The sequence below is a fragment of the Tenrec ecaudatus genome, chromosome 7, assembly GCF_050624435.1.
Source record: "Tenrec ecaudatus isolate mTenEca1 chromosome 7, mTenEca1.hap1, whole genome shotgun sequence".
Taxonomy (NCBI): domain Eukaryota; kingdom Metazoa; phylum Chordata; class Mammalia; order Afrosoricida; family Tenrecidae; genus Tenrec; species Tenrec ecaudatus.
Window position 1 is genome coordinate 20,417,142 of NC_134536.1, and position 25,895 is coordinate 20,443,036.

Genomic DNA, 25,895 nt, shown 5'->3' on the forward strand with positions numbered 1-25,895 from the left:
CGATCAGCCACAGATGCTGCACCTAGAAAGGAGGTCCCCGGCAGGAAGCCATTTATTATCACTGTAAATTCTCTCTCTAATCCATACACACGCCCCACCCTTTAAAACTGTGGGGGGGGGGCACTTTACAGACTCTAGCTCACTTGGGGGAAAAGAGAACGGTGCAAGGCTGATTGGAGGGTCACCCTGATGAAACACGATGTCCTTCATTTAAAGGACAACCCAGGGGTTTTCCAGAACGTAGTTTCCTGACGGTTGTACTTAAGACTGAGTCAGTTACCCTGGGGCCTGAACTGCTCCCTAGAATCCATTCAGTGATGGACATGCTCGGATTTCTAACGCACTATTGCTTTGAGGTCACCTTTGGAGAAGCTAACACATGGCTTAACTGTCTAACCATTCCGAAGAACAAATGAGACTAAGAAGACATTTATATAAAACATTTCTCCTTTGAGAGTTGATGGTAATTCTTGTTGATGCCAATGCTGACGTATATGCCCGTCTCTCAAGTACTGACATCCTTCGGAAGTCCCGGGAACTGAGCGAGTATCGACATGGCCTCGGTGGCCTCCTCTCAACCAGGGTTAGGTTCCATTGACCTGGTTGTGTTTTCTAGAGTGAGGAAAACCCCAGACTTATTTTAATGGCCACCCCTTCCCTCAATTTATTCTCTCTGTTGAGAATACTTATCCAGGGCTTGCGATGCGCACAGCCAACCTCATTACCAAGCTCCACCCCCAACTTGTCTGCAGTCAGGAGCTGGTGAGAGACGGGCTTGAACTCGCTGGCTGTGCCTGAGGTCCCCGCAGTCTCCACAGAGGGAGGAAAATGAAAGTTAGAAAGTCGAGTTTCTGCTCCTTGTACATCACAGCATGTCCAACCACCAAAGTCGGCCAGATTAAATTTTGAAAAATAACTGACAAGACACTTTCTTCCCATGGTGATGTTGTCAGCTTTATTAGGGTGCCCACAGGTGAAATAACTATATCAAGTCCCTTAAAATAGGAATCCCTTCCCCAAACTACTCTATACAGAATGACATAAAATATATCAACTGAGGAAATCAAGATTCTATAGGAGGAAAGCTAAAAACAGAAAAAGTATCATAAAAAACAAACCAAATGAAAGCTACTGCTCTTAAGTAACGAGCTAATTAGGACTGCTATTACTAGTTAATGCCAGGAGCCTACTTGTGGTCTTAAACTAGTTCTAAATTTACCTATTACCAGAATCTCCTAGCCAACACCATCTGTTTTCACCGAGATTCATAATTCATGGCTTGGAGGGAGATATCCCAAAATATCTCTGTATATTTGTATTCATACGTTTATATCTCAGAATAGTTGCTATCTTCTAAAAACGCACTCAGTTACGTGAGCGTGGCATTCCGCGGCCTGCCTTCTGGCTAGTACGCATTTGTTACCCAGTGTACTAAGTTGATTGATTCCAGAATGTTTCCCAAGCAAAAGACAGTTAAACTGATGAGTATTTCCAGGTCGGCATCCAGCTCCCTTTTGGAAAGAAGGCGCTAAGGGAGCCCTGTTCCAGTCTTCAGCGCCTCATCAGCTCTCCACGGGTTTTCGAAATGCTATCTAGCGGTTCTGGGATGACTTCGGCCAATGCATTAAGTACGCTAGGATACCAGCCAGGCGGACCTGTGGGTGTGAACATAGCCGGGTTATTTGCGTTCTCCTTTCCCGTCCGACTCACTGCTCCTAGTCCCGCCGGGACCCTGGGCCACAGCCTTCAGAGACCCTGCCGTCCATCTATGTCTCTTCCCGTTGAAGCTAATGCCATAATCTTCGCCAACAACGTCCCCACGTACAGAAAGCGCATAGCGGTGCCTGAGCAGGAGCGGGGGGGGGGGGGGGGGGGGGGGGGCGGGGTTAGAAAGTGGGGTGTCCACAGTTGGCCCCAAACAAACAAAAAATGTAGCACCTACTTTTTTTTTTTTTGCCTTAAAAGACAGTAAACACAAAGTCTCTCCTTCTCCTCTAAGTTATGTTTTAAAAGGACTGCTTTTCCTTGGACATTTCTTGTAAGAACAGGAACCCGGAAGAACAGATTAAATGAAGCCATGCCGCGTGATAGCACGCACTTCCAAATCACAGCATTGTGCCGTGCATTTTGGCAACCCTGGCACCAAAGCCACTGCCCACACCGTGGGAGACGTCCTACAGATTCTTAATAGCACCCACACCAATGCCCCTTGAATCTGCAAGAGCTGATTCAAAAGTCATCTTATAAAATAAAGATCCACCACCATCTTTGGCCATCATCATTTGCATGCATAAAGAGTAAGCTAGACACATAAACATTTAAAAGCATCGTGCAGTGACAGGGAGGGAGGTGACTAAGGATGCCGTAGCGAGGAGAAACCAGCAGGTTCGTTAGCCCTGTGGTCAGCAGCGGGTTGTTCTCAGGCTTGGATTACACTCGTTACCTCTAGTCCTCAGAGGTGCCGGCAGTTTTAACCCGCTCACTATTACAAGGTCTCCGCCAAGGCTGGACGGAAGTGGAGGATTACCACTCAAGGCCCAGAAGGATGAGAGGGGGGAGGGAAAAGAGAGAGCAAATGGAGAAGGGAGGTGTCCCTGTCAGGTCCTGACCGCGTTTGATATGAAGGGTAATACGGACTTAAATAGGAATGCTTTCAGAAAAGGTTGCATCAATTTTGGTTTTGTCTTGGTTTTCAAGTCTATCTGTCTCTCTCTTTTTCTCCCTCTCTCCAACCCCAGACCCTGTTTCATCTCTCAGTAAAGTCTTCTAAGTTTTTTTTAAAAAAACCTCATGCAGACATCATTAACATCATTAAAAGACTTTTTTTTTTTAAGCCATGGTGTTTTTCTCTGGGGGAACCACAATTTGTTTTAGCATGTGCCACTTTCACCCCTGCTCGAATAGCCACCTGCTGATGACAACATGTTAACTAATATGTCACTATTAATTAGTTTGGGTAATAGCATCAAGCAACTCCATCCAAATGGGTGAAAAGTACCCGTGCTCAGGCAATTTCGTTCTCCAGAGAATCAAGCAGCTTTCAAGCCTGATGTTTTTGTTTTCCTGTTAAACTAACAAACATTTACTGTGAATTAATGTGAAGGGCTTCAGAAAGATAGTGGAAATTACCATCACCTTTGGAGTTCATATTTCCATGACCTTTTGAAGTTCTCCCCACCCACCACACCCATGTAGACAAATATCCATAGTAACAAATTCACATCCAAGTCAATATTGCTATTAAGATCACCTTGGGCCCCTCCCCGCAGAAGAATTTATTTCAGAGGACACCACTGAATCTGCAGCTCCAGGAGAGGGACATATCTGATCAGAGCACACAGGAGCAAATGAAGGGCGAGGAAGAGAGAGTGGACTGGAGCACATCCTGGCCCACCAAGCCTTGAGGACAATATGCCCGCTCACAGCAGCCAATCCACAGAGAAGACCATATGGCCAGCCCCACTATGAGACAGGTCATCCTTCACTGACTCATGGCCCTACAAGGGACAACACTGGAGACACAGCTGTGGGAAATGTGCCCAATCTGATCCCACCACACCAAGGCAAAACACTAAGGGCGTGCAACAGAACAGCAAGGGGAGCAGAGCAATGAAGTCCCCCAGGGAATTCCAAAAATAGACTTTGGGGTGAGGCCTTGGCGCCCCATCAGACTGGACAGGAAAACACGCCTAAAGGCCAACAAACAGTCCTTGAACTAACCACAAGCTTTTCTTTCCTGTATTTTGGGTTGGTTTTTGTCATTGGCTTATTGTTGTTGTTTTGTTTCCTTTTGTTTCTTGGTTTTGCTCTATCTTGTTTTTGTGCATGTTATTAACTCCGCAGGTCTGTCTAAATAAGACAGGCTGGATGAACAATCTGGAGGGGAGAAAACAATGGGACCGACAGTTCAAGGAGGACATGGGAGAGGTGGAGTTGGGGGGAAAGGAAGTGGTGTTAACAAACCCAGGGAAAAGGGAACAACAAGTGATCCAAATCGGTGGTGAGGAGGGTGTAGGAGGCCGGATAGGGCGTGATCAAGGGTAATGTAACCAAGAGCAATTACAGAAATCCAAGTGAAAACTAAGCATAATAGTGGGACAAGAGGAAAGTCAAAGGAAATAGAGGAAAGAGCTAGAAGGCAAAGGGCATTTATAGAGGTCTAAATAAAAGCAATGTGCATATGTAAATATATTTATATATGAGGATGGGGAAATAGATCTATATGCATATATTTATAGGTTTAGTATTAAGGTAGCAGATGGGCACTGGGCCTCCACTCAAGTACTCCCTCAATGCAAGAATACTTTGTTCTATTAAATTGGCATTCTATGATGCTCACCTTCCCAACACAATCGCTAAAGACAAAGCGGGTGCATAAGCAAGTGTGGCGAAGAAAGCTGAGGGTGCCCAGATATCAAAAGATATAGTGTCTGGGGTCTTAAAAGCTCGAGGGTAAACAAGCAGCCATCTAGTTCAGAAGCAGCAAAGCCCATATGGAAGAAGCACACCAGCCTGTGTGATCACGAAGAGTTGAAGGTATAAGGTATCAGGCATCAGAACAAAAAATCTTATCATTGTGAATGAGGAGGAGTGTAGAGTGGGCAACTGAACACCCCCTTACAGAAAGGTCGTGGGGAGCAGATGAGCCAGTCAGGGTGCAGAGTAGCAACAATGAAACATACAACTTTCCTCTAGTTCCTAAATGCTCCCCCCGACCCCCAACTATCATCATCCCAATTCTACCTTACAATTATGTCTGGACCAGAGGATGTACACTGGTACAATTAGGAACTGGAAACATAGGGAATCCAGAGTGGATGATCCCTTCAGAGCCAGTGGTGTGAGTGGCGATACCGGGAGGGTGGAGGAAGGGTGGGGTGAAAGGGGGAACCAATTACTAGGATCTACATGTGACCTCTTTCCTGGGAGACAGACAAAAGAAAAGTGGATGAAAGGAGAGTCGGACAGTTTAAGATATGACAAAATAATAATATATAAATTATCAAGGGCTCATGAGGGAGGGGGTCACAGGGAGGGAGAGGGAAAAATTAAGGAATTGATGCCAGGGGCTTAAGTGGAGAGCAATATTTTGAGAATGACGAGGGCAATGAATGTACAAATGTGCTTTACACAATTGATGTATGTATGGATTGTGATGAGTTGTATGAGTCCTTAATAAAATTATTTTTTAAATTAAAAATAACAAGAACAACAACAAAAAAAATCACCTTGGGTTTGGGATTGTATATGTTAAAGTTCACTCTATCTTGACAAGCTAAGGTTCTGTGTCTGGGCTTTGTATTTTTAGTGGGGGGAGCAGACAGTGAAGAAAAAATATCTAAAGGAGAAAAGGCATTTTATAATTTGCAAAGGGTAAAATGATCTCATTTCTAAAGTTCTAATCTGTGACTAGATTAAAAAAGGCATCACGCCAAAACTTGTATTTACTGCATAGTCTTCAATGATCATTTATTGGGATCTGTGGGAGAGTTAAACCAAACAGAAAGAGACTTCAGTTACAGAATTAGCAGTTAGTAAGGCTAGAGTCCCAGGTAATGCAAACAGTTCATGTGCTCAGCTGCTACCTGAAAGGTTGAGGGTTCAAATCTACCCAGAAGCACCTCAGAAGAAAGAGCTGGCCATCAATCTGCTTTGGGAGAAAATCGGCCACTGGAAACGCTACGCAGCACAGTCCTAACCTGACCCACGTGGGGTTTCCATGGGGAGAATCAGCTCCCCGGCAACTGAAGCTCAGAAGAGGGATGGTCATAAAGGGGGGCAGCACCTCATGACCGCGTTCCGGTTACAACGAAAATCCCCCGATGGTCCACGGCTAGCATCCAGCCCACAGCCTGTCAAAGGATTGAATCTCTGCTTCCACAGACACAAATCACATGCATTAAACAAGCCCAGCCTTGCAATTGGTTGTTTTCCTTTCTTGGGGGGTGAGGGGGTGGAAGGGTTAGACAAAGAGGGTTTCCGAGGTTGGAGTAAGAAGAGTTTTCAAGATACACAAGCTGTCCCAGAGAACAGTAATTAGCAGCGTACACGTTGCTTCACGAGCACAGGAAACCGTGGTAATTTCCCCATGCAGGCCTCCTACATGCTCGGCTACCACATGCTGAATGGACATTCCTGACGCCGGCCTCGATGGCTCCCACTCTCCAAGGGCAACAGAAATGAGGATACTTTAAAAATGCTGACAAGCTGAGGGCGGGAGGGGACAACTGAGCAAAAGAAATCACCCTTGTGGACATACACTCTTGGCCAACTAATCTCCTTGGCCCTGCAGCTCCCGCGCCACACACTGCTCTTTCTTTATCTTTCTTCTTGGGAATTGGCTGGTATTTCCAGAGCAGATCCATGTTCTGTTCCTCACAAGTCACGCACATGTTGTTTCATGCCATCGATCGCAATGCCCACAATGAAACATCCTTTCCCAGGTCTCCTCCCAGCCTTTCCTCTTTGCCTGCCTCCTCCTTTCCTGGCCTTCTCAACTTCGTCCTGTGGGGGGGGGGATGCTGCCCCTATCTTTCATCTGGCAATTCCCCCCTTAAGTTATCTGGCATTCAGCTATAGTGAAAAACAGATTCTTATTCACCCTACCGAGGAACATCATCAACTGCTAATATGTGTCTGTAGTACTTTTCCTGAGATGTAGTGTGTCCGAGAAACAATCTTCCCTAGTCAATTCTGGTTCATAGCGACCCTATAGGACGGTGGTTCTCAACCTCCCTCATGCCACGACCCTTTTATACCGTTCCTCATGTGGTGGTGACCCCCAACTAGAAAATTATCTTCATTGCAGCTTCATCACTGTCATTTTGCTACTGTTATGAATCGGGGGAGCCCTGTGAGTCATTCGATGCCCCCCAAGGGGTCGCGACCCACAGGTTGAGAACCACTGCTATAGGAGAAGGCTCCAAGCATGAGCTCCAACGTAAACCCGACGGGGAGGGCGGCGCAGGGCTGGGCAGTGCTGCGTTCTGGCGCAGACAGACTCGCTGTGAGGTGGAATGGACCCAAGAAGAGCAAGAGGACCCTGTCAAACGGTTCCTTATGGTTTCCAAAACCATGACGTCTTTCCAGGAACAGACAACTTCATTTTTCCCTCGATGAGCGGCTGGTGGGTTCGAGACATCAACCTTGCGGTTAAAAGCCCAGTGAGTATCTACAGCCCCTCCAGGATGCCCTGATACAGTCTTCGGTTGGCTTCTAACTCATGAAAAGTAATATATCAAATCAGCTTGTCCTGTCTCAAAATGTACGAAAGCCAGACCCGGGAACAATATACCAAGCTGTCTGTTCAATTCGAAATGCCTTTGGACTTTTGCTGGTTTTAAAGATAGCCTTTGTTTTAAAAATAAGATGCGGGCAGGTTTGTTTGCCTTAGGTCAAATGACTGTTCCCTCATTTCTAGGAGAGAACATCCTCAAAACCGTTGCTGCCCCCTCAGTTTCCGTTTTCTCCTTTTCTGCCCTTGTGGCCCCACTCCTCACGAAGCATTTGCATCAGGGCGGCCCACAGTGGGTTCTGCACTGAGCTGGAGCGGCTCAGGATTTCACTTAATCCGGGGTCTTAGAAGGTGAACAGGGCTCGTTTCATAGAGATGTGGCCGTTTGCCTCATCCATTTCAAAGTTCTAATCGGAGAAGTTGTGGGGGCAAAGCACATTATGTAATAAAGACAGACACCGTGCCCTTGCTGGGGGGAATGAAGATTTATGAGATTACATTTTTCTTCATTCATTATTCCGATTATGCCTAAATGACTTTTCTCCTGTGGAACATGGAATTTGCTATTTTAACATCTCCACGTATCCATTAATCACACAGTTGTGCAGCCGCCAACCCTGTCTTTCTAAAGTCACTCTCCTCTCTGACGCAGCAGCTCTGTGAGCACTGATGGCTCCCAGTTCTCGCCTCCCACCCCTCCCCCGAGCCTAGGAACCACTCATCTATTGTTATCACTCTATGTGTGTCTTTATTCTAGATATTTCTGCAAGTGAAGACATACAACATTCATCCTTTGTGTCTGGCCAAGACTTAACCTTCATTTATGTCACTGTATATAGCAGAACTTCGTTCCCCCTCAAGGCTGAATAACACTCTGTTGTACAGATAAGCCACGTTTTGTGCACCCATTCCGTTGATGGATATTTGGGGTGTTTCCACTGTTTGACTATTGTGAACGCTGCCGTGACTATCTCCTTGGATCAATGCTTTTAGTTCTCTGGGGTACATGACTAGCAGTGGAATCTCTCCTAGGAATCCCAGAGCAATTCCTTAACTTTTTAAAAAAATTTAATGTAATTTAATTTTTAACAATTTATTGGGGCTCATACAATTCTTATCACAGTTCATACATATACATACATCAGTTGTATAAAGCACATCTGTACAGTCTTTGCCCTAATCATTTTTTTCTCCTCTTTTCTTTTTTTACATTTTATTAGGGACTCATACAACTCTTATCACAATCCATACATATACATACATCAATTGTATAAAGCACATCCAAGAGCCACTGAACTATTTTCTCATTGGTTGCCCCACAAGAAGCCATCTTATCTAATTTATCCACATCTTCACCAAACTTGTATTGTCTTATCTTTTCCTCCCTTTGTTTCTGTTTCTATAAGTCTAGATATTAGCCATCCTATTGGGTATCTCATGTTGAGTTTGATTTGCATTTCCTTAGTGATTGATGATATTAGTGTATCTTCTTTGAAAATATGCCCATTCAAGCTCTTCCCACTTTTTTCAGTTGGACTATTTATCCTTGGGTTGTTGGGTTGTCAGCTATCTCTATATGTGAGGAGGCTTCCCAAAGCTCCCTGGAAATGAAATCACATATATAGTGTAACATGACTAAATGAGCGATAGTGCTGGTAGTCCGGTGCATAATCCACTCTGCCCGCCACCAGGGCTCCTTAGAAAGTCAGGCTCACTGGCACCCAGTCAACACTGAGAGAACAGGGTAAAACTGTCCCTGGGGCTTCTGACACTGTCCCTCTTTATGGAAGTAGAAAGCCTCAAATTTCTCCCAAGGGGTGGCTGGTAGTTTCCAAATGTATAACCACTATCCCACCACATCTCCCTTCAAAAGTCAACAAAATAAATAAAACTCACTGCCATTGAGTCAATTCCGACTCATAACAACTCTATAGAACAGGGTAGAACTGCCCTGCTGGGTTTCCGAGGCTGTAACTGTTTAGGGGAGTGGAAAGTCCTTTCTTTCTCCCTAATAGTGGCTGCTGGTTCCAAACTGTAGTCTGGGATGTGTGGCAGGTATTGCAGAAGATTCCTGCTGTCTAAGGTTCACGGCGTCATTCCCTACGGCTGATGCTTCAGCTGTCCCACAGAAGCACGACGAGGCATTCTACTCCTGTAACGAGCTGCAGTCTCAGAAACCCACAGAGGCCAGTCTAGCCTGTCCTATAGGGTCACTATGAGTCAGAATCCACTCAAGGCCAATGAGTGAGTGAGTGAGTGAGTGAGTGAGTGAGTGAGTGAGTGAGCGAGCGAGCGATGTCTTATCCCTAGGGAGCCCTAATGGTTGAACCTTCAGCTCCATACAAATTGTTAGTAGTTTGGAGACCCAAGCACTCCACGGGAGAAAAGACCTGGTGATCCACTTCCATGAGGATTTCTCAAAACCGAGCCCACGGCCCTAGAGCTGATTCCAATTCACAGCAAGTCCACAGGACCAGGCAGAACTGCCACCTAGGGCTTCCCCGGCTGCAAGCTATTTGAAAATGCACTGCTTCCTCTTCCCACTGCAGAGCGACTGATAGGTTCGAACCGCCAACTTTCAGTTAGCAGCCAGAGGCTGAACGGCTGGGCCACTGACACTCCCTCTGTAAAGGCGACAGCCTTGGACACTTCTGGGGCACTTCTCCTCTGCCCCATAGTGTCACTGGGCTTTGGAACCACTCAGACAGCCGCATGCCCTATCTCTACCAGGAAGACGCGATCAGGAATTTCCCTGATGGGACACTGTACTTTTCTTTCCATAGTTTTATGACAAGAGCTGGTCATGACATGGAGCTCATGCAAAGGGCCCGCCACTCTTTCAAGAGGTCTAGATGCACAGTGAAGGAGGCAGCCCAGGAAGCTTCCGGGGGGTGGGGGAGCACAGTGTTTTTATAACAGGGAGCTTGGACATATTTATAGACCGAGTGGAAGGATTCCATGGAAAGAGATGAAATGCAAGAATACAAAGGGATAATTATGGACCATAATTATTACTTGGCAAGGAGTTGAGACCCAGGGGAGGAATTAGTCTTAGGGGGAAGAGGAGTAATTCTTCATCAAAAATAGAGACAAAGAACAGATGGGCAAAGATGCCAGCACATTTGGAGGTGATGGAGAGAGTGGGAGAGGGAGAGCTTGGACAATGGGCTTCAGCTTCCCAGTTAGGTGGGAGCCAGGCTTCCCTAGAGCACAAGGACAAGGGGAGCGTTGTACAGAGAGGGAGTAAGTGTGAAATTGCCACCCTGGGAATTGCATGTGGCATGAAATCACTTTCACAGCTGCAGGTGGGCAGGTTCAACTGGCTTGGAATGCTTGGTATTTTAGTGATACGGACGTTTAATTAGCGTTCATGCAAAGATGACCCGAGGTCTCCAAATCCCATCCAAACGCGTGACCTAGAGGCAGACTTGCACATGCGTAGCACAAGCCCAGAACAGACGTCACCATGAACATTAAAGCCAACATCGGTGTTTTATTAGAGGAAACCTGCTAATTTGCTCCCATAAAGATGACAGCTTTGGAAGTCCTCTAGGGGCTGGTCTCCGCTGCCCCAGAGGGTTGCCATGAGCCACGAGGGACTTGATGACACACAACGACAGTTACTGCAGAAGGTGTCCTCGAGCCAGGCATTGCCCTTCCTCAGAGTCAGACTTTCTAAGCATCCGCCATCTCCTCACTTCTCAGCACCAGCCAAGGCGACGGCATCCTGGGCTCAATTGGGGAGGGAAGGGCTCTGGGGACTTCAGAAACTGTAGCAAAGCCCACAAAATTACTGCTGTGCTTCCTAACGAGTTTTGGCTGGGAGCCCTCTCACAGGGATACATCATTTCTCACTTGCTAGTAGGAGTAGTTTGAATCACCTCCTGTTTGGCACTGTTGTTGCTAGCATACGCAAATGTTCTTTTAGGGAAAAGACACTTGGTTTTTATTCAGAAAATGTTGTGGGGAAGTTTTGCATAAGTATCACATTTAATACCATTCATAATCTCTAAGAAATAAATTTTGCTTCATCCTGTTAACTAAGTGACTTAAAGTTTTGAAGTATATGAGAAAAACACATGACTTCTATAACATAAATGATATTCCATGTTCATGCGCACTGCATGAATATAAAAATATGGATGGGGAGTCAACTACTCATAGCAGTAAATAACTGGTATTTACAAATAGTGTTGGCTCTTTTTGCTTTTGTGTAAAATGCCTACTGGCTTGGTTTTTATTAGAATGTTTATGATTTGTTTTCAAAGGACAAGACCTAGAGAGGTGACAGAGGCTATTTTCAGTCATTTTGCAGCAAATCAGATGGCGTCGAGGTGGATCTATTTCCAGTAAATTAAGATGTAATGGAATTCAGCTCAGCAAATGAGTGTGGTGGCAGCATAACTTGGAAAACACAATCCACGTCACTGACTTGTACTGATAGAAATTGTTCAATTGTTATATATGCTGTTGTGTAATTCTCACCCCCCAAAAAAATACAAAATATGATAAATTTTAAGAACATAATTGTGAGCATTTCTGTTTTCATGGAAGCTGTTGAAGAGCATTAAAAGTTTAGCATTCCACGCACATTTTGAGCTATTGGGGGTTTTCACTTTAAAGAGGAAAACAGCGCTCAGCTGCTGATCCATAAGAGGCTGGGGGCTCAAAGAAAAGCCACCCAGTCAGAGCAAAGACCAGGGATTCCCAGCCAGCAAGAGCTTAGCCTAGGCATTCTGCCCTGAGTTCTAATGCGTTTGAGATTAACTTGGTTGCCCACCACCACCACTCATAAGGCTGTATATAAAAATGTTCCCCTTCGTTGATAGTTAAAGACTCACCTTGGAAAACTCAGGTGTGGTGATTACATGTTGGTCTGCTACCAACACAGACAGGAGTTCAAAAACATCAGCTGCTTTAAGGGACTGGTGTCAGCTTTCTGCTCCCATGAAGAGCGACAGCCTCAGAAATTCAGGGGGTAGGGGGGTGCAGCTCTATACTCTCTTACAGGGTCACTCGCTATCGGAGTGGGCATGGACTGGGTGATAGCATTGGGGTGAGCAGCTCAGGGCCTCCACCGGGAGCACACTGAAATGGCTAAGCAGACCATTCTCAAGCGTGTCGCCTTGTGACGACATACAGAGCTATCGATCCTCATCTTGCTCAAATGACAACTGAGAAATGATAAAACATGCATTGAATTCATTTTCAAAGAACAGTTATATATTAACATATTTCATGGGGAAAATACATGTTTTTAAAAGGAGGAGGGAAAGAGAAGCACCGTTTCACATTCCTGCATGCTTTTTATCGGGTTCCTATGGGTCAGAAGTGACCGCGCATCAGGGGACTGGGTTTGGGTTTTGATGTCTGACTTGATCTAAAGTGACAAGCATCTCACATCTGCTTCTACAATTAGGCTGTCGAAATATGTTTTAGTTTCAGTTGAAGCCTATCCAGAAAATCTGGCCTCACACCCCTGTTAAAAAGGAGGCCTATGTGAATAGCCTTTTGGGAAAGATCATTGTGGATATTCTTGATGCCATGACCAAACAACACATAGGAAACTCCTAAAGGCCCATTGCCAAGTACAACCAGAAGCCCTATCAATCACTGAACTTCCCATACTCAGCCTCCAAACCCACTGCCATCAAGTCCATACTAACTTATAGTGACCCTCCTGTGGGTCTCCAAGATTGTAACTGTTTGTGGAGTAGAAAGCCCAGTCTTTCTCCCGTGGAGCTGCTGCTGGTTTTGAATTGCTGACCATTCAGATCATAGCCCTGTGCATCAGCACAGGACCCATATACTCTACGTACTACATTGAAATCAGCGGTCGGTCTTGTCCATGTTAACTACATTTCAATCACTGGCCTATAAGAGGCATGTAGACATGCAAACCCATGGCATCGTGGTTACAATGATGAGGTTAGTTAGAGGACAGCACAGGACCGGGCACTGTTTTGTGCTGTTGTGCACACAGTCGCTATGGGTTGGAATTCACTACGCAGCACCTAAGACAGCAACAAGAAGCTAACAACCAGCTCGCTCTCTCTCCTCTCTCTTTTGCTCTCTCTCTCTCTTCTCTCTTTTGCTCTCTCTCTCTTCTCTCCTCTCTCTCTCCTGTAAATCCTGAAATTTCTTTCCTTTATAAAAACTCACTTTGATAACAAAAAATATAAAATAAAACAGTCCTACAGACAACTTGGGGAAAAAAAAAAGAAGCTAACAACCTAGCAACAACAAAGCTTGTCTGGTTACTGGACCCTCGGCTCAGTCCGCCGTGGCGTGCATCGGTCATTTACTGGGCCCCCTAGTTGTGCAGCTCTTTCAAAGGTTGACACAGTCTACTCTTTTTCATTTAAAAGTCACATCGTGAAACAATATCACCACGCATCTCACCAAAACAAGAACAAACAATCTTTCATTATTAGGGAACTGTCACACTCTCGGTGGCAGATACCAGTTTTCCAGAATCCTAATGTCCCCCTGAGTGTTCCGTGTGGAAATGGCACTGGATTCATTTTGAGAAACTGTCAGGCAAAGAACAAAGGGCAGAGAACCGTGCTTGTGTGTCAGTTGTTCTTCCAAGAGAAAACGGCGTTCCCGAAAAAGGGCCGCGGCCCCGAGTTCGTCAGCCACGCAGCCAGGTTCAGAGTAGCTCATCGGCTGGAATACAAAATCTTCCCCTTCTACGTGACAACCAGTTGTCATCAAGTCAACTTGTGTGTGGTCAGCTCACCTCTGTGTGCAGATTTTCAAGGGCTAATTTCTCAGAAGGTCCTTTCCCCAAGATGCCTTTGGGTGAACATGAACTTCCAACCCTCAGTTCAGCAACAAGCCTCGTCTTTCTCCTCCTATGGACCAGCTGGTGGTTTCGAACAGCTTGCCTTTCTGTTAGCAGCCCAACTCATAACCCCTAGAGCAGTGATTTCCAACCTTCCTGATGCCGCGACCTTTTAATACAGTTCCTCATGTTGTGCTGACCCCCCAACTATCAAATTATTTTCGTTGCTACTTCCTAATTGTAATATTGCTACTGCTATCAATCGGGCAACCCCTGTGAAAGGGTCATTTGACCTCCAATGGGGTCACCGCCCACAGGTTGAGACCCGCTGCCCTAGAGGACTGATAAGTCACTGCTTGATGGCAGTGGGTTCAGAGGACTAGACTCGCTAGCCTTGACAAAAAGTTTCGAAGCAGTTCAGGCAGTTGTGAGCACAGCCAGCTTGCCAATCTCCAGTCCCCAAGCCCTGAAACATGGCCTGCACTGGGCCACAGTTCCCTGCCAAATTGGAATGGGCAGGGAAGCAGGACAGCTGTCACATCTCTTCCATGACTCCTCACAGAGTACATTTGCATGTTCAACGGCAGCCAGGGCTAAGGGCTACCCAGAGTTTGGATGCTGCTTCTTAGTGCCCCACTGAGGGTCTGGTTTTGGCAAGTGGAGGGAGAGAGGCTTCCTGCCTGCACTCACTCGGGGTGAAGGACCATGAGCTAACTGCCGTGGAGGAACGGCAATGATGAAGTCCCGAGTAAGCCCCAGGAGACTAGGCTGCTACAAATGAACTTCGGGGACAGGTAAATGCGACAAGGGATGTTGTCCAGTGTATAAACAGCAGGTGTTTGTTTGACGGGCGCTGGAGTTCTTACTGGCGGTCCTTTGGAGCAGGTGGCTGGGGAGCAAAACTCCCATGAAACAACGTCTTGGTTCCAGTGAAAGGCAGCTAATGTCACTGAGGTCATGTGTGTGTGTGTGTGTGTGTGTGTGTGTGTGTGTGTGTGTGAGTTAGAGAGAGAGAGGGAGAGAGAAGGAAGTAAGGTCTGGCTGCCCCAGGGCACTGTCTCAAACCAAGAGAGACTGACAGAGGGTGGGAAGTGGTGGGCCCACCAGGGGAACTACCTTAAACAAAGTCAGCGTCCCTGGCTAGACACTGAAATCACCTCACACAACATCCCAGACCCAGGAATGCTTGCTGGCTCCTGCTGTGACTTCAAACCCCTGCTCTGTCTCCTCCTCCTCCTCCCCTTGCTTCCAACCCCCCACCCCCACCCCCGCTTCTGTGCTTAATGTGGAGGGTGGAGACAACAGTGGAATCCACATCTCACACAACTACTATCTGGACAACTGTTCAGAAAGGTATGCAGCACAAGGTGAGCCTATGTGGGCGGCCAGGTGCCTTTTCTGGCACTTGCAGGCCTGGAATGACATGTCTGAGATCACTGAGTGCTAGAACCCAGCCAAGGAGGCACGGGGACTCGGGCACAGCTTCAAAACAAAAACATAGCGGTTATTCAACAGCATGATTCCATTAGCAATCCACAAATGTGATTAAAATACATCATGGATCCTGCGCACACTTTAAAAAATGTCAAGCCAAGAACTTTTAAAGTCTTCCCGCCCCCCACCCCATATTGCTGCATGAAGCCTAGCCTAACAACCATAGCAGTAGATCTTAGCATGGTCAAGCAGAAAGACCTCTTTGATGGTTTTAAAAACATCGATTCCTCGCAGCTTCTCTCTCTCTCTCTCTCTCTCTCTCTCTCTCTCTCTCTCTCTCTCTCTCTCTCTCTCACACACACATACACACACACACACACACACACACACAGCACCCTTACTCATGTTTTGACTGAGAAAAAAAAACCATTATTTTAAATGTAACCTTGTATTTAAGAATATTTATGGTTGTCACTGGGCTGTGGAGTCACTTCCGACCCAAGGTGACCCTTCACAGAACAGAGTAAAACGCTGCCCAGTCCTGCCCCATCCTGGGGATGATGATTCTCATGGTGGAGCCTGTGTGTCAGGCCATTTTGCTGGGACCTTCCCCCTTCTTTTCTGCCCCTCTATCTTATCAAGCATATAGAGATACTTGGATAAGTTCTGGGATTTCTCCTACTTATAATTCTCTAAGGATCTGTCTTCTTCAGCTTGGGAACCACTTTCTTAAAGGAAGAGAAGAATCAGAAGCTACCATCGTATCCCTGAAGAAATGAAAACACACTCAAATAAAAGCTAGTTAATGAAGTAAAACGCAATCCCTCAAGATCTTTTAGAAATGGTGCTAGAATTCGGAGTGGCCACTGGCAAGGAGTCCTGGGGAGCAGCAGCACAAACACTAGGCTAACTCAAAGGTCAGCAGTTTGAACCCACCAAGGGTTTTGCAGGAGAAACACGGGGCAAGCTGCCACTGGAAGACTCCCCGGCAACACAAAGTTGTTAAGTCTATTCCAACTCACCGCGACCGCAATACAGTTCCTGAAGCGATCGATCTTTATGGGAGCTGATAGCCTTTGCCTTCTCGCAACTGATCGGTTTGAACCCCTACTTCGTCCAATGCTCACCCAACAGCGCCCTAAGTCTCCTCCCAACACCACAGCCTTGGAAACGCTGGGAGCGGGTCTGCTCCGACCTGCAGGGCCATGATGAGTCGGAATGGGCCCAGTGGCAGGGGGTTTGGTTTGGGCCCTACCTGATTGTGTTGCAAGGCAGATGATCCCAATTCTACCTTGCGGACCTGGTTAGACCAGAGGATGCACAGCAGTGCAGGTGGGAGCTGGAAATACAGGGACTCCAGGACAGATGAACCCCTCAGAACCAGCGGTGACAGTGGCGATACTGGGAGCAGGGGTGGAGGGGGGAGGGAGGGAGTAGAAAGGGGGAACAGATCTCGGGTATCTACCTGTAACCTCCTCTCTGGGGGATGGGCAACAGAAAGGTGGGTGAAGGGAGACGCTGGGCAGTGTAAGAGAAGATAAAACAATAATTTATAAATTATTAAGGGTTCATAAGGGAAGGGGGAGTGGGGAGGAAAGGGGAGGGGAAAAAGGAAACTGAGGAGCTGATTGCACGAACCCAAGCAGAAAGAGAATTTTGAGAATGAGGAGAGCAACGAATGTATAAGTTTGTTTTACCCAATTGATGTATGTATGGATTGTGATAAGAGTTGTATGAGCCCCAGTAAAAGTGATCTTTTAAAAAAAGATTGGGCAAGGCAAGAAGACCTCACAACAGTATTTCAAGAAATGAAGGGGTGACTCTTTCTTACGTCTCAGTCCACACACTCATCCACAGTGGGGCCCTGGGGTTTTCACTGTTTACTCTGTCAGGAATCTGATCCGTACAGCAAAGGCATTGGACAGAGAAAGCTGGAGAAGCCCATGTCATTTCTCAGAACGTGCTGCCCAGCGATAACAGCAGGGACCTGGGCTTCCTGAAACCAGTCCATTTCCCCAGCAACACACCCAGGCAAAGCCCCAGATGCGCACTGGCTGGGTATTCATCAGGAGACTCCGAATCTATCATCACCAGGGCTTCTTAAACTTCCCTTCCTCTGGCAGGAATGCCCCCGTGTGAAACTGAACACCATCCCAAGCACTGATTTTTGTCCTTCAGATAAAATGGCTCTAGTGACTGCTATTTGGACTGGCTTCCATCTGAGGAGCTCATGGGAAGGGGCTGTCCTGCCATGCTTTTCTTCCGGATTTCTCATTCCCTGTTATGACCAAATGGAAAATTGCCTTACCATTTTTTTTCTCGTTTTACCATCGCTTAAAGAGAGGTTGTTTTTATTTTAGAACCGAATGTGCAAAATCATGCCATTTAACACTACATTATATTCACAGATCATGCAAGTTAAATAAAGACACCTTGCTGACTTCTTAATATAGATTCAGCTAAGATTAGTTATGCATCTGCCACCTTAACATTCAGATGGGGCTGGGGGTGGGGAGAGTCCTAGTTAAAAACCACACTTGCGCAGTCAGGGCTTAGCATTTCACGGCTCATTTAAAAACACCACAATCAAGAATGTAATTATGCCAGAAAGAATGGTGTCTTCTTCAGGGCCAAGTTTACACTCGCCCCCAGGCCCAGGTCTCCCCCCTACAAAGGGATCTTTTCCTGCCACTGGCTGGCACCTGCTCTTTGCCCTCTGAACCAAGGATGCTGGTGCCATGATTTAAAGATGCCCAACTGGACGGCACTGACCAGTGACCACCAGTTCCATCAGGCTGCGATTTGAGGATTTCTTGGGAACTCAGACGAGGCAGCATCGAGGGAGCAAGGCCAAGGCACTGGAATCTAATACAATTCCTAAACAAGGTGACATTCCCCATAATGCTACCTGACACTCCCACACAGTCCATCAGAGGACTGTCAACTTCCAGTTGAAGAGCTACAAAGCCTTAGAGACCTGAGCTTCCAGCAGAGCCTCGCCTGTACTGGAACCTCCAAACACTTGCTCACAACACGCTCTCGGCGAATAGCTGGATCTTGAGAAACATGGCTTCCTCCCCACGAAGACCTCAGCGTCCTGGTAGCAAAAGGAACGTAAAGCTCATGCAGGGAGATTAATCATGTGCGACGAGAAAGAAACAACGGTATCTATCTCTCGGACTATCGATCTGTCTCTCTGAAAGTGCCTTCCGGAGGAAATATCAAGTTATTTCTGCTTTACAAGTAACTGTACGTGTACAGGAAAGGTCGTTACACTGCTGGTTTGCTTCAACAATCCCCGCTGGTGCTGGATGATCTTATTGGGGAAATGGAATGTGGGTCCAACAGGTGAAGATTCCTGTTCCCCAAGGAGCCCGCGCTGGAGACTCGGGCTTCCTGTAGGCTGTGCCTCTGGAGATGGGGTCCCTGAGAAGAGCAGCAAAGAACAGTGGGGCTGGGTGGTCGCTGAAGCAAAGGTACAAAGCCGGCTCCAGGAGGCACAAGGAAGGAGTCTTGGTTCCTTGGCTTCTGCTAGAACTTCCCAGAATCTGGTGAAACGCACCTCAGAACCACGCATGTGAAGAGGAGAAAGAGGGAAGCAGAGACCCCTCCACTTCCGTTATCCCCTCATCAAGGTCTGTCCCGAGGGTGCTCGCTCTCCACTTTCAGGTACACAAGAGGGGGAGTCTCATCAGTCTCCGTAGGAGGACATAGCTCAACGAAAGCTGACAAGCAAGTGACCGGACGTGCAGGCAGACGGCAGTAAACGGTCAGGCTGCCCCCAGGGGAGGCTGAGTCTGGGGGGACTGGCTGTTCAGCCGTGGCTGTGATGAGAATTCAGATCAACATGAACCGTATACCACCCCCCTTTTATCTAGACATCTTAAACCCCACTTTGACAGAGAGATCTCACCTGGGGGGGGGCAGTTTCTCCAGGTGGTGGGAGAAGGAGAAGACCCATCCGCTGCAGCCTCACAGCCTTGTTCTGAGGGCTCCCCAAATCAACAGACACACCCCTACAAGAGTGATTAGGGACGCTTACTGGAAATTCAAGTCAAGTTGCTGGAGGCTGCTGGGGAAGACGTGTCTGTCTGGAAGAAGGGAATTACACGCGTGTTGCCGGGTAAAGGGGGTGGGGCAACCTGCCAACGGGAAAAACACTTCCCAATACCTACCTATAAACCCCAAGGGGAGACTACACCAGGCATTCGGTTCCTAACTGGACACATTTGACGTAGTTTCTACCTAGCTCTTGGTAAGCCAGGTCGAGTGCTATAGACCCCTGGGACTTGAGACTGTCCCTTCAAGGCACACAGCAGCCTTGTTAAGTCCACCAGAAAGACTCCACGTGGGAAAACCCACCAACTCACTAACTGGCTTTACCTTAATCCCCATACTGCCTTGGACTTAAGGCTAAAAGGCCCAGTGTGAGAAGCGGATAATTGCTATCTTACTTTCGTGGTGTCCAGTGAACGGTGGCCCGGGACTCCTGCATGCTTATGATTGTAATGCTTTCTTTGCTTTTGTATGATGTGCACTGGTCTGGCAAACATGGGTCTGCCTCTGTAAATGAGTAGAATTGAAAGCTTTGCTGCATCCCCAACCCCAGTCACTTAAGGGTTTAATCTGTAGAAGTCAAAAGCCGGACTATATATATATGATTTTAACTTCAATACCATTGGTCACATTAATGGTGCTACCAATAGAATTACTGTATGCCCCATGGGAATGAGTTATAATAATTTCCATTATAAAATGATAGTGATATCTCTAAATTGAACCAGAGACTTTAAAAAACAGATGTGTGAATGGATTTGGGGTTCACACTTACTTGGAACCCTAACCTAATAATAATTAGTCCTTAGGACATGACTCTACTAATATTGAAAATACAAGTTCTATAGAAAATGAGGACCCAAGGCCCATCTATAGGCAACTGGACATCCCTTTGCAGAGGGGTAGCGGGGAGGAGACCAGTCAGTCAGGGTGCAGTATAGCATTGATGAAACACACAAGTTTCCTCTAGTTCTTAAATGCTTCCTCCCCGCCACACACACTATTATGATCCCAATTCTACCTTACAAACCTGGCTAGACTAGCTGATGTACACTGGTACAGATAGGAACTGGAAACACAGGGAATCCAGGATGAATGATCCCTTCAGGACCAGTGGTGGGAGTGGCGATACCTGGAGGGTTGAGGGAAGGTGGGGTAGAAAAAAGGGAACAGATCACAAGGATCTACATATAACCTCCTCCCTGGGGGGTGGACATTAAAGTGGGTGAAGGGAGATGTCGGGCAGTGTAAGATATGATAAAATAATAATGATTTATAAATTAGCAAGGGTTCATGGGAGAGGGAGGAATGGGGAGGGAGGGTGAAAATTAGGAGCTGATTCCAAGGGCCCATGTGGAAAGCAAATGTTTTGAGAATGATGGGGACAATGGATGTACAAATGTTCTTGACACAATGGATGTATAGATAGATTGTGATAAGAGTTGTATGAGCCCCCAATAAAATTATTTAAGAAAAAGAAAAGAAAATGTGATGAAGAAATCAGATAGAGCCTGGAGTCAGAAAGAATAGTGTCTGGGGTCTTAATGGATTGCCCTAAAATAAACAGCGATCTTAGTGTGGCATCAATTAAGAGGCATACCAGCCTTTGTGATCTAAGGATTATAAATAACAAAACCCAAACTCAGAGAAGTGAATGGTATCAGAGTTTAAATTAGGAACACTTGATGTGCAGAAGGCAATGGATGACAGTGGAAGCCCAAAATCTATTTTCAGAGTCCGCACATGCATAAAGCCTCCGGTGACTCCCCTCTGACCGTAATCCAGGGATCTGAGCAGGCTCCTTAGTGGACAGAGAGCACCGTGGATGACGTAGTTAGGTTGAAACGGCTTATTATTTGATCTCTCTGTGGGCCCATTTTAAAGTTACTCTCAAACAGTGGCACTTCTTTCTTGCCAGTCCCGGGAATTCTCGCTCCTGCTTCGGAGGTGGTGCTCTTACACACAGAGGAATGGCAACCCAAACTGACCAATCCCCTCTTGTGGTGTTTCACACACCCTATTTTTTAAAACCATTTTATTAGGGGCTCATACAACTCTTATCACAATCCATACATACGCATACATCAATTGTATAAAGCACATCTGTACAATCTTTGCCCTAATCATTTTTAAAGCATTTGATCTCCACTTAAGCCCTTTGCATCAGGTCCTCTTTTTTTCCCCTTCCTCCCCGCTCCCCACTCCCTCATGAGCCCTTGATAATTTATAAATTATTATTTTGTCATATCTTGCCCTATCCAGCATCACTAAAAAGCAGGGATGAACGTATGAGGCACATAGTGGCATGGGAAGAACTGGAGGAAATCATGCTAAGCGAAGTAAGTCAGGCTCCAAAGGACAAGTACAACATGAGCCCGCTGAGGTAAGTATTAAAAAATAAATAAAATGAAAAAATGCAAAATGGGCATAGGGAAAAAGCTACTGTATACAAACACTTTTGGGGTGAAACTGTAGTATGGCAGAGACCACACACCCTATTTGTGCAGTCCCATCCAACCATTTGGTGGGGCTCACAGAAGCATTCATAGAAGAGCTATATTAGTGTCTGGGGTCTTAAAGACTTGAAGGCAAACAAGTGGCCATCTAGCTGAGAAGCAACAAAGCCCACGTGGAAGAAACACACCAGCCTGTGTGATCACGAGGTGTCAAAGGGATCAGGTATTAGGCGTGAAAGACCTAGAACAAAAGATCATATCAATGTGAATGGGGGGAAGGTCAGATCGGGGACCCAAGACCCATCTCTAGGCAACTATACATCCCTTAGAGAAGGGTCACGGGCGGAGGCGAGCCAGTCAGGGTGCAGTATAAAAATAATGAAGCATACAACTTTCCTCTATTTCCTAAATGCTTCCCCCACACACACCCCAAGTATCATGATCCCAATTCTACCTTACAAATCTGGCTAGACCAAAGGATGCACAGTGGCGCAGATAAGAACTGGAAACATAGGGAATCCAGGACAGATGATCCCTTCAGGACCAGTGCTGAGAGTGGCAATACCGGGAGGGTGGGGTGGAAAGTAGGAACCTATTACATGGATCTACATATAATCTCCTCCCTGGTGGATGGACAACAGATAAGTGGGTGAAGGGAGTGGGTAAGATATGACAAAATAATAATAATTTATAAATTATCAAGGGTTCATGAGGGAGAGGGCAGCATGGAGGTGAGGAAAAAATGAGGAGCTAATACCAAGGACTCAAGCAGAAAGCAAATGTTTTGAGAATGAGGATGGCAACAAATGTACACATGTGCTTGACACAATGGATGTATGTATGGATTGTGATGAGTTGTACAAGCCCCCAGTAAAATGATTAAACAAAAGAAGAAGAGGAGCTATATTAAGGAAGTTCACTTGATCACACCTAGGGAGGAGGAACGGCTGACTTGAAGAAACCTGTGCCAATTGTATCACAAGGCAGTGCTTCATGCTGTTGTGCATAGCGTCGTTACCGGTTGGAACCATCTCAACGGCACCTCACAACATCTTTCCTTTGAGCAAATAGCAGTCCCATATTTTAAAATATAAAGTCCCAAGGAAATGTTTCCCAGCATATTTTTTTATCCCAATGAGAAGACAATTTGCAAAAGATGGTCTGAGGAGCAACATTTAAGAAAATTATAGAACCACTTATGTCTACAGATGTAAAATCACAACATGGTTTTAATAACACTTCACAGCATTATCCTGGAAAGGATATTGTTACTCTATTAAAATCTTTGAATGGATTTTACCCACCACAATTTCTCTCCACTTCTCACTCTCCATTAAATCTATCTCTTCAATTGGCTGTTACTGTAGAATTGCCATAACTATATATGTTTATTGTATTTATTAAATGAAATTGTATGATTATTGTTAATTTTAAAATCAAGCAAGTAAACAATTATATATGCCTATTGCCTACATTAAGTTGTTTTGAAAGTATTTTCTGTATATCAAGACGACTTTGAAAGTAAAATTCATGCTCTTGCCTAACCAACAACTGCCTCTACAACTCCCATGTCTCATTGTTGTTGCTAACAGATTTCCTATCTTTCGAATTTGTATGTGGGCAAAGAGATGAGCTTCCGTAGATTGAGGCTTCCTTCCTAGCCTAGCAGGAGCAGACACACCTGGGGAAGGCAGAATCCTATGAATGAGCCTCACCATCACAGAACTGCCTCTTGTTGGGTGAGACTTATGAATATGATGAGATTTCACTCCCATGACTAAGTTACAGTGTACGAGGGGGACCCCCCAAAAATGGGGGAAAATTTTCAAAGCTCTGCATTTAAAATTTTTCCACCAAATAACTTTACCATCTTCAAAGTACTCTCCATTATACTTTACTCATTTCTCAAATATGTGATTCCATTCTTAGAAACATTTTGCAAACTCATCTGTTTGGATGGCTCACAGCACCTCCTTCATTTTTTTTTTCTTCACCTCTACTACATCACCAAATAGCTATCCTTTCATGTCTCTCTTCATTCAAGAAAACAAAAAAGTCACACAGAGAGAGGTCAGGTGATTAATATGCATGGGGCAAGAGAGGTAATTTTTTTTTTTTGCCAAAAACTGATGCACTGAAATGGTTGTGTGAGCGAGTACATTGTCGTGGTGGCAAAACAAGTACCCCATCAGCCACAAATTAGGCCTTTTTTTGGGGGGTGGGGGTCCCAGACTGTTACATAATCTTTTCAGAATCTCTAAATAGAAAGCTTGATTAACAGTCTGACCTGGAGGAACAAACTCCAAATGCACTACAAGTCGACCTTTTTGTCCATTCGCGGAGTTGAAAAACATCTAGAATGAGGTTTGTCATCCAGCGACATTTCACCTTTTTGAAACAAAGAAACTACTCGTACACTTTTTTCCCACAGCGCTGTCCTTGTAAGCTGTACTCAACATCGCAACAGTTTCTGCGGCATTTTTCATGAGCTGTAAATAAAAGTTTACAGCTGCATGCTGTTCTCATAAATCAGCTATCACAAAAAGTGAGGTTTGAGTAAAACTTCTTTTTACGAAAAAATTCGCTGTGACCAGAGGGAGTTGCTCAATGCTTGCCTACTGGGGACAATGCGTTCTATGAAAGCTCCACTCAGCCAGCACAATTCAGGTGTTTGGGGTGTATGCCCTTGTATGACTATTCAGATGGGCCTAAGTTTGTCCCAGGAGCCTCTGTTTCTTCCTGGCCAGATGAAAGGAGGTCAGGGAAGATCACAGCTTGGGAAGAGCTCTAAGCACCACTGCTGGCTTGACAATGAAGAAGGTTCCACATTAGAAGGAATGGGGGATGCTTTCTGACACGTGGCTAACAGCAAATGAAAAGGCCTACAAATGAAAAGAACTGGAACCTTCCACTGAATGAGTTTGGAAGAGGATTCTTCTCTGAAGCCTCCAGATAAGGTCATAGATGAACAATTTCTAGAGTCTAGCCTGGAATCCTGAGCCTCCAGGGAGCCCAGTTGGGGCTTCTGGAATTCTAGCCTATGAAACAGTGAGATAATAAATGAGTATTATTTTTAGCTGCAAAATCTGTGGTAATTCATTGTGCAGCAATAAAACTGATACAACATGTAATTAGATGGATCCTCTCCAGTGTTCTACTGTTCAACAGCTACATCCTGACTCTTGCCCACCTTCAGAATGTTTCCTGTTCGTTCTCATGACAGGAAGGGAGTTTGCTGGAGGAACAGAGGAGAGTCCCTGGTGGAAGACTAGGACACAATGGTGAACAGACCAATGGGAAATGTATCCTTCCCCCTGTCCAGCTGCAGCATCATGCTCAAACAGGTGTGGCAGTTACATAATCTGGTGCCAACTTGAGACTATTAAGAGTGAAAGGGTGGAGTTTAGCCTGTCAATTGGGTTGCTGCTTGCTGACCTCATTTTGGAGGCACTACAGAGATAAACAGCTCTCTGGAGGTGGGACACACACACACACATACACACTTGGTATTCCTCATGACAAGACCCATGGATCCACCCTAGGGCCCTGGAACTGGAGGAGCCATGGGGAGACCCACACCAGCATGGAGATGCTTCCACCGCCACTGGATCCACAAGACGTTCCACCCACTGGCCTGTGATGTTCCTGAATTCAGCATCATTGCATCTTTTTTGTGAGTCTGAAGAGGGCTTTCTAGATTTGAATCAGACATATGGACTAATAGACTTACGGACTTGATCTGGACTGGGCTGGGATGTTTTCTCAATATTCAATTGCTCTTGTATATAAAGCTCTTTATTATACACATGTGTGTCTATGTATTTGTTTCTCTAGTCAATCCTGACTAACACAGTAGTAGGTCACCAGTAACCATAACGGGAAGGCGGCGGCAGAGCAACTGGCCCAAGCGAGCATGTGCAAAGCTACA

At 45.9% G+C, this 25,895-nt stretch overlaps 1 protein-coding gene across 1 annotated transcript in view; it reads right to left on the reverse strand.

Annotated features, from left to right (window-relative positions):
• Nucleotides 1-940: 940 nt before the first annotated feature.
• Nucleotides 941-25,895, reverse strand: part of SAMD5 (sterile alpha motif domain containing 5) — a 66,545-nt gene continuing 41,590 nt past the window's right edge. Inside the window, exon 2 of the mRNA XM_075553887.1 lies at nucleotides 941-1,655. Coding sequence (XP_075410002.1) covers nucleotides 1,593-1,655 — 63 coding nt within the window. The 3' untranslated portion in view covers nucleotides 941-1,592. The remainder of the gene's footprint in view (nucleotides 1,656-25,895) is intronic.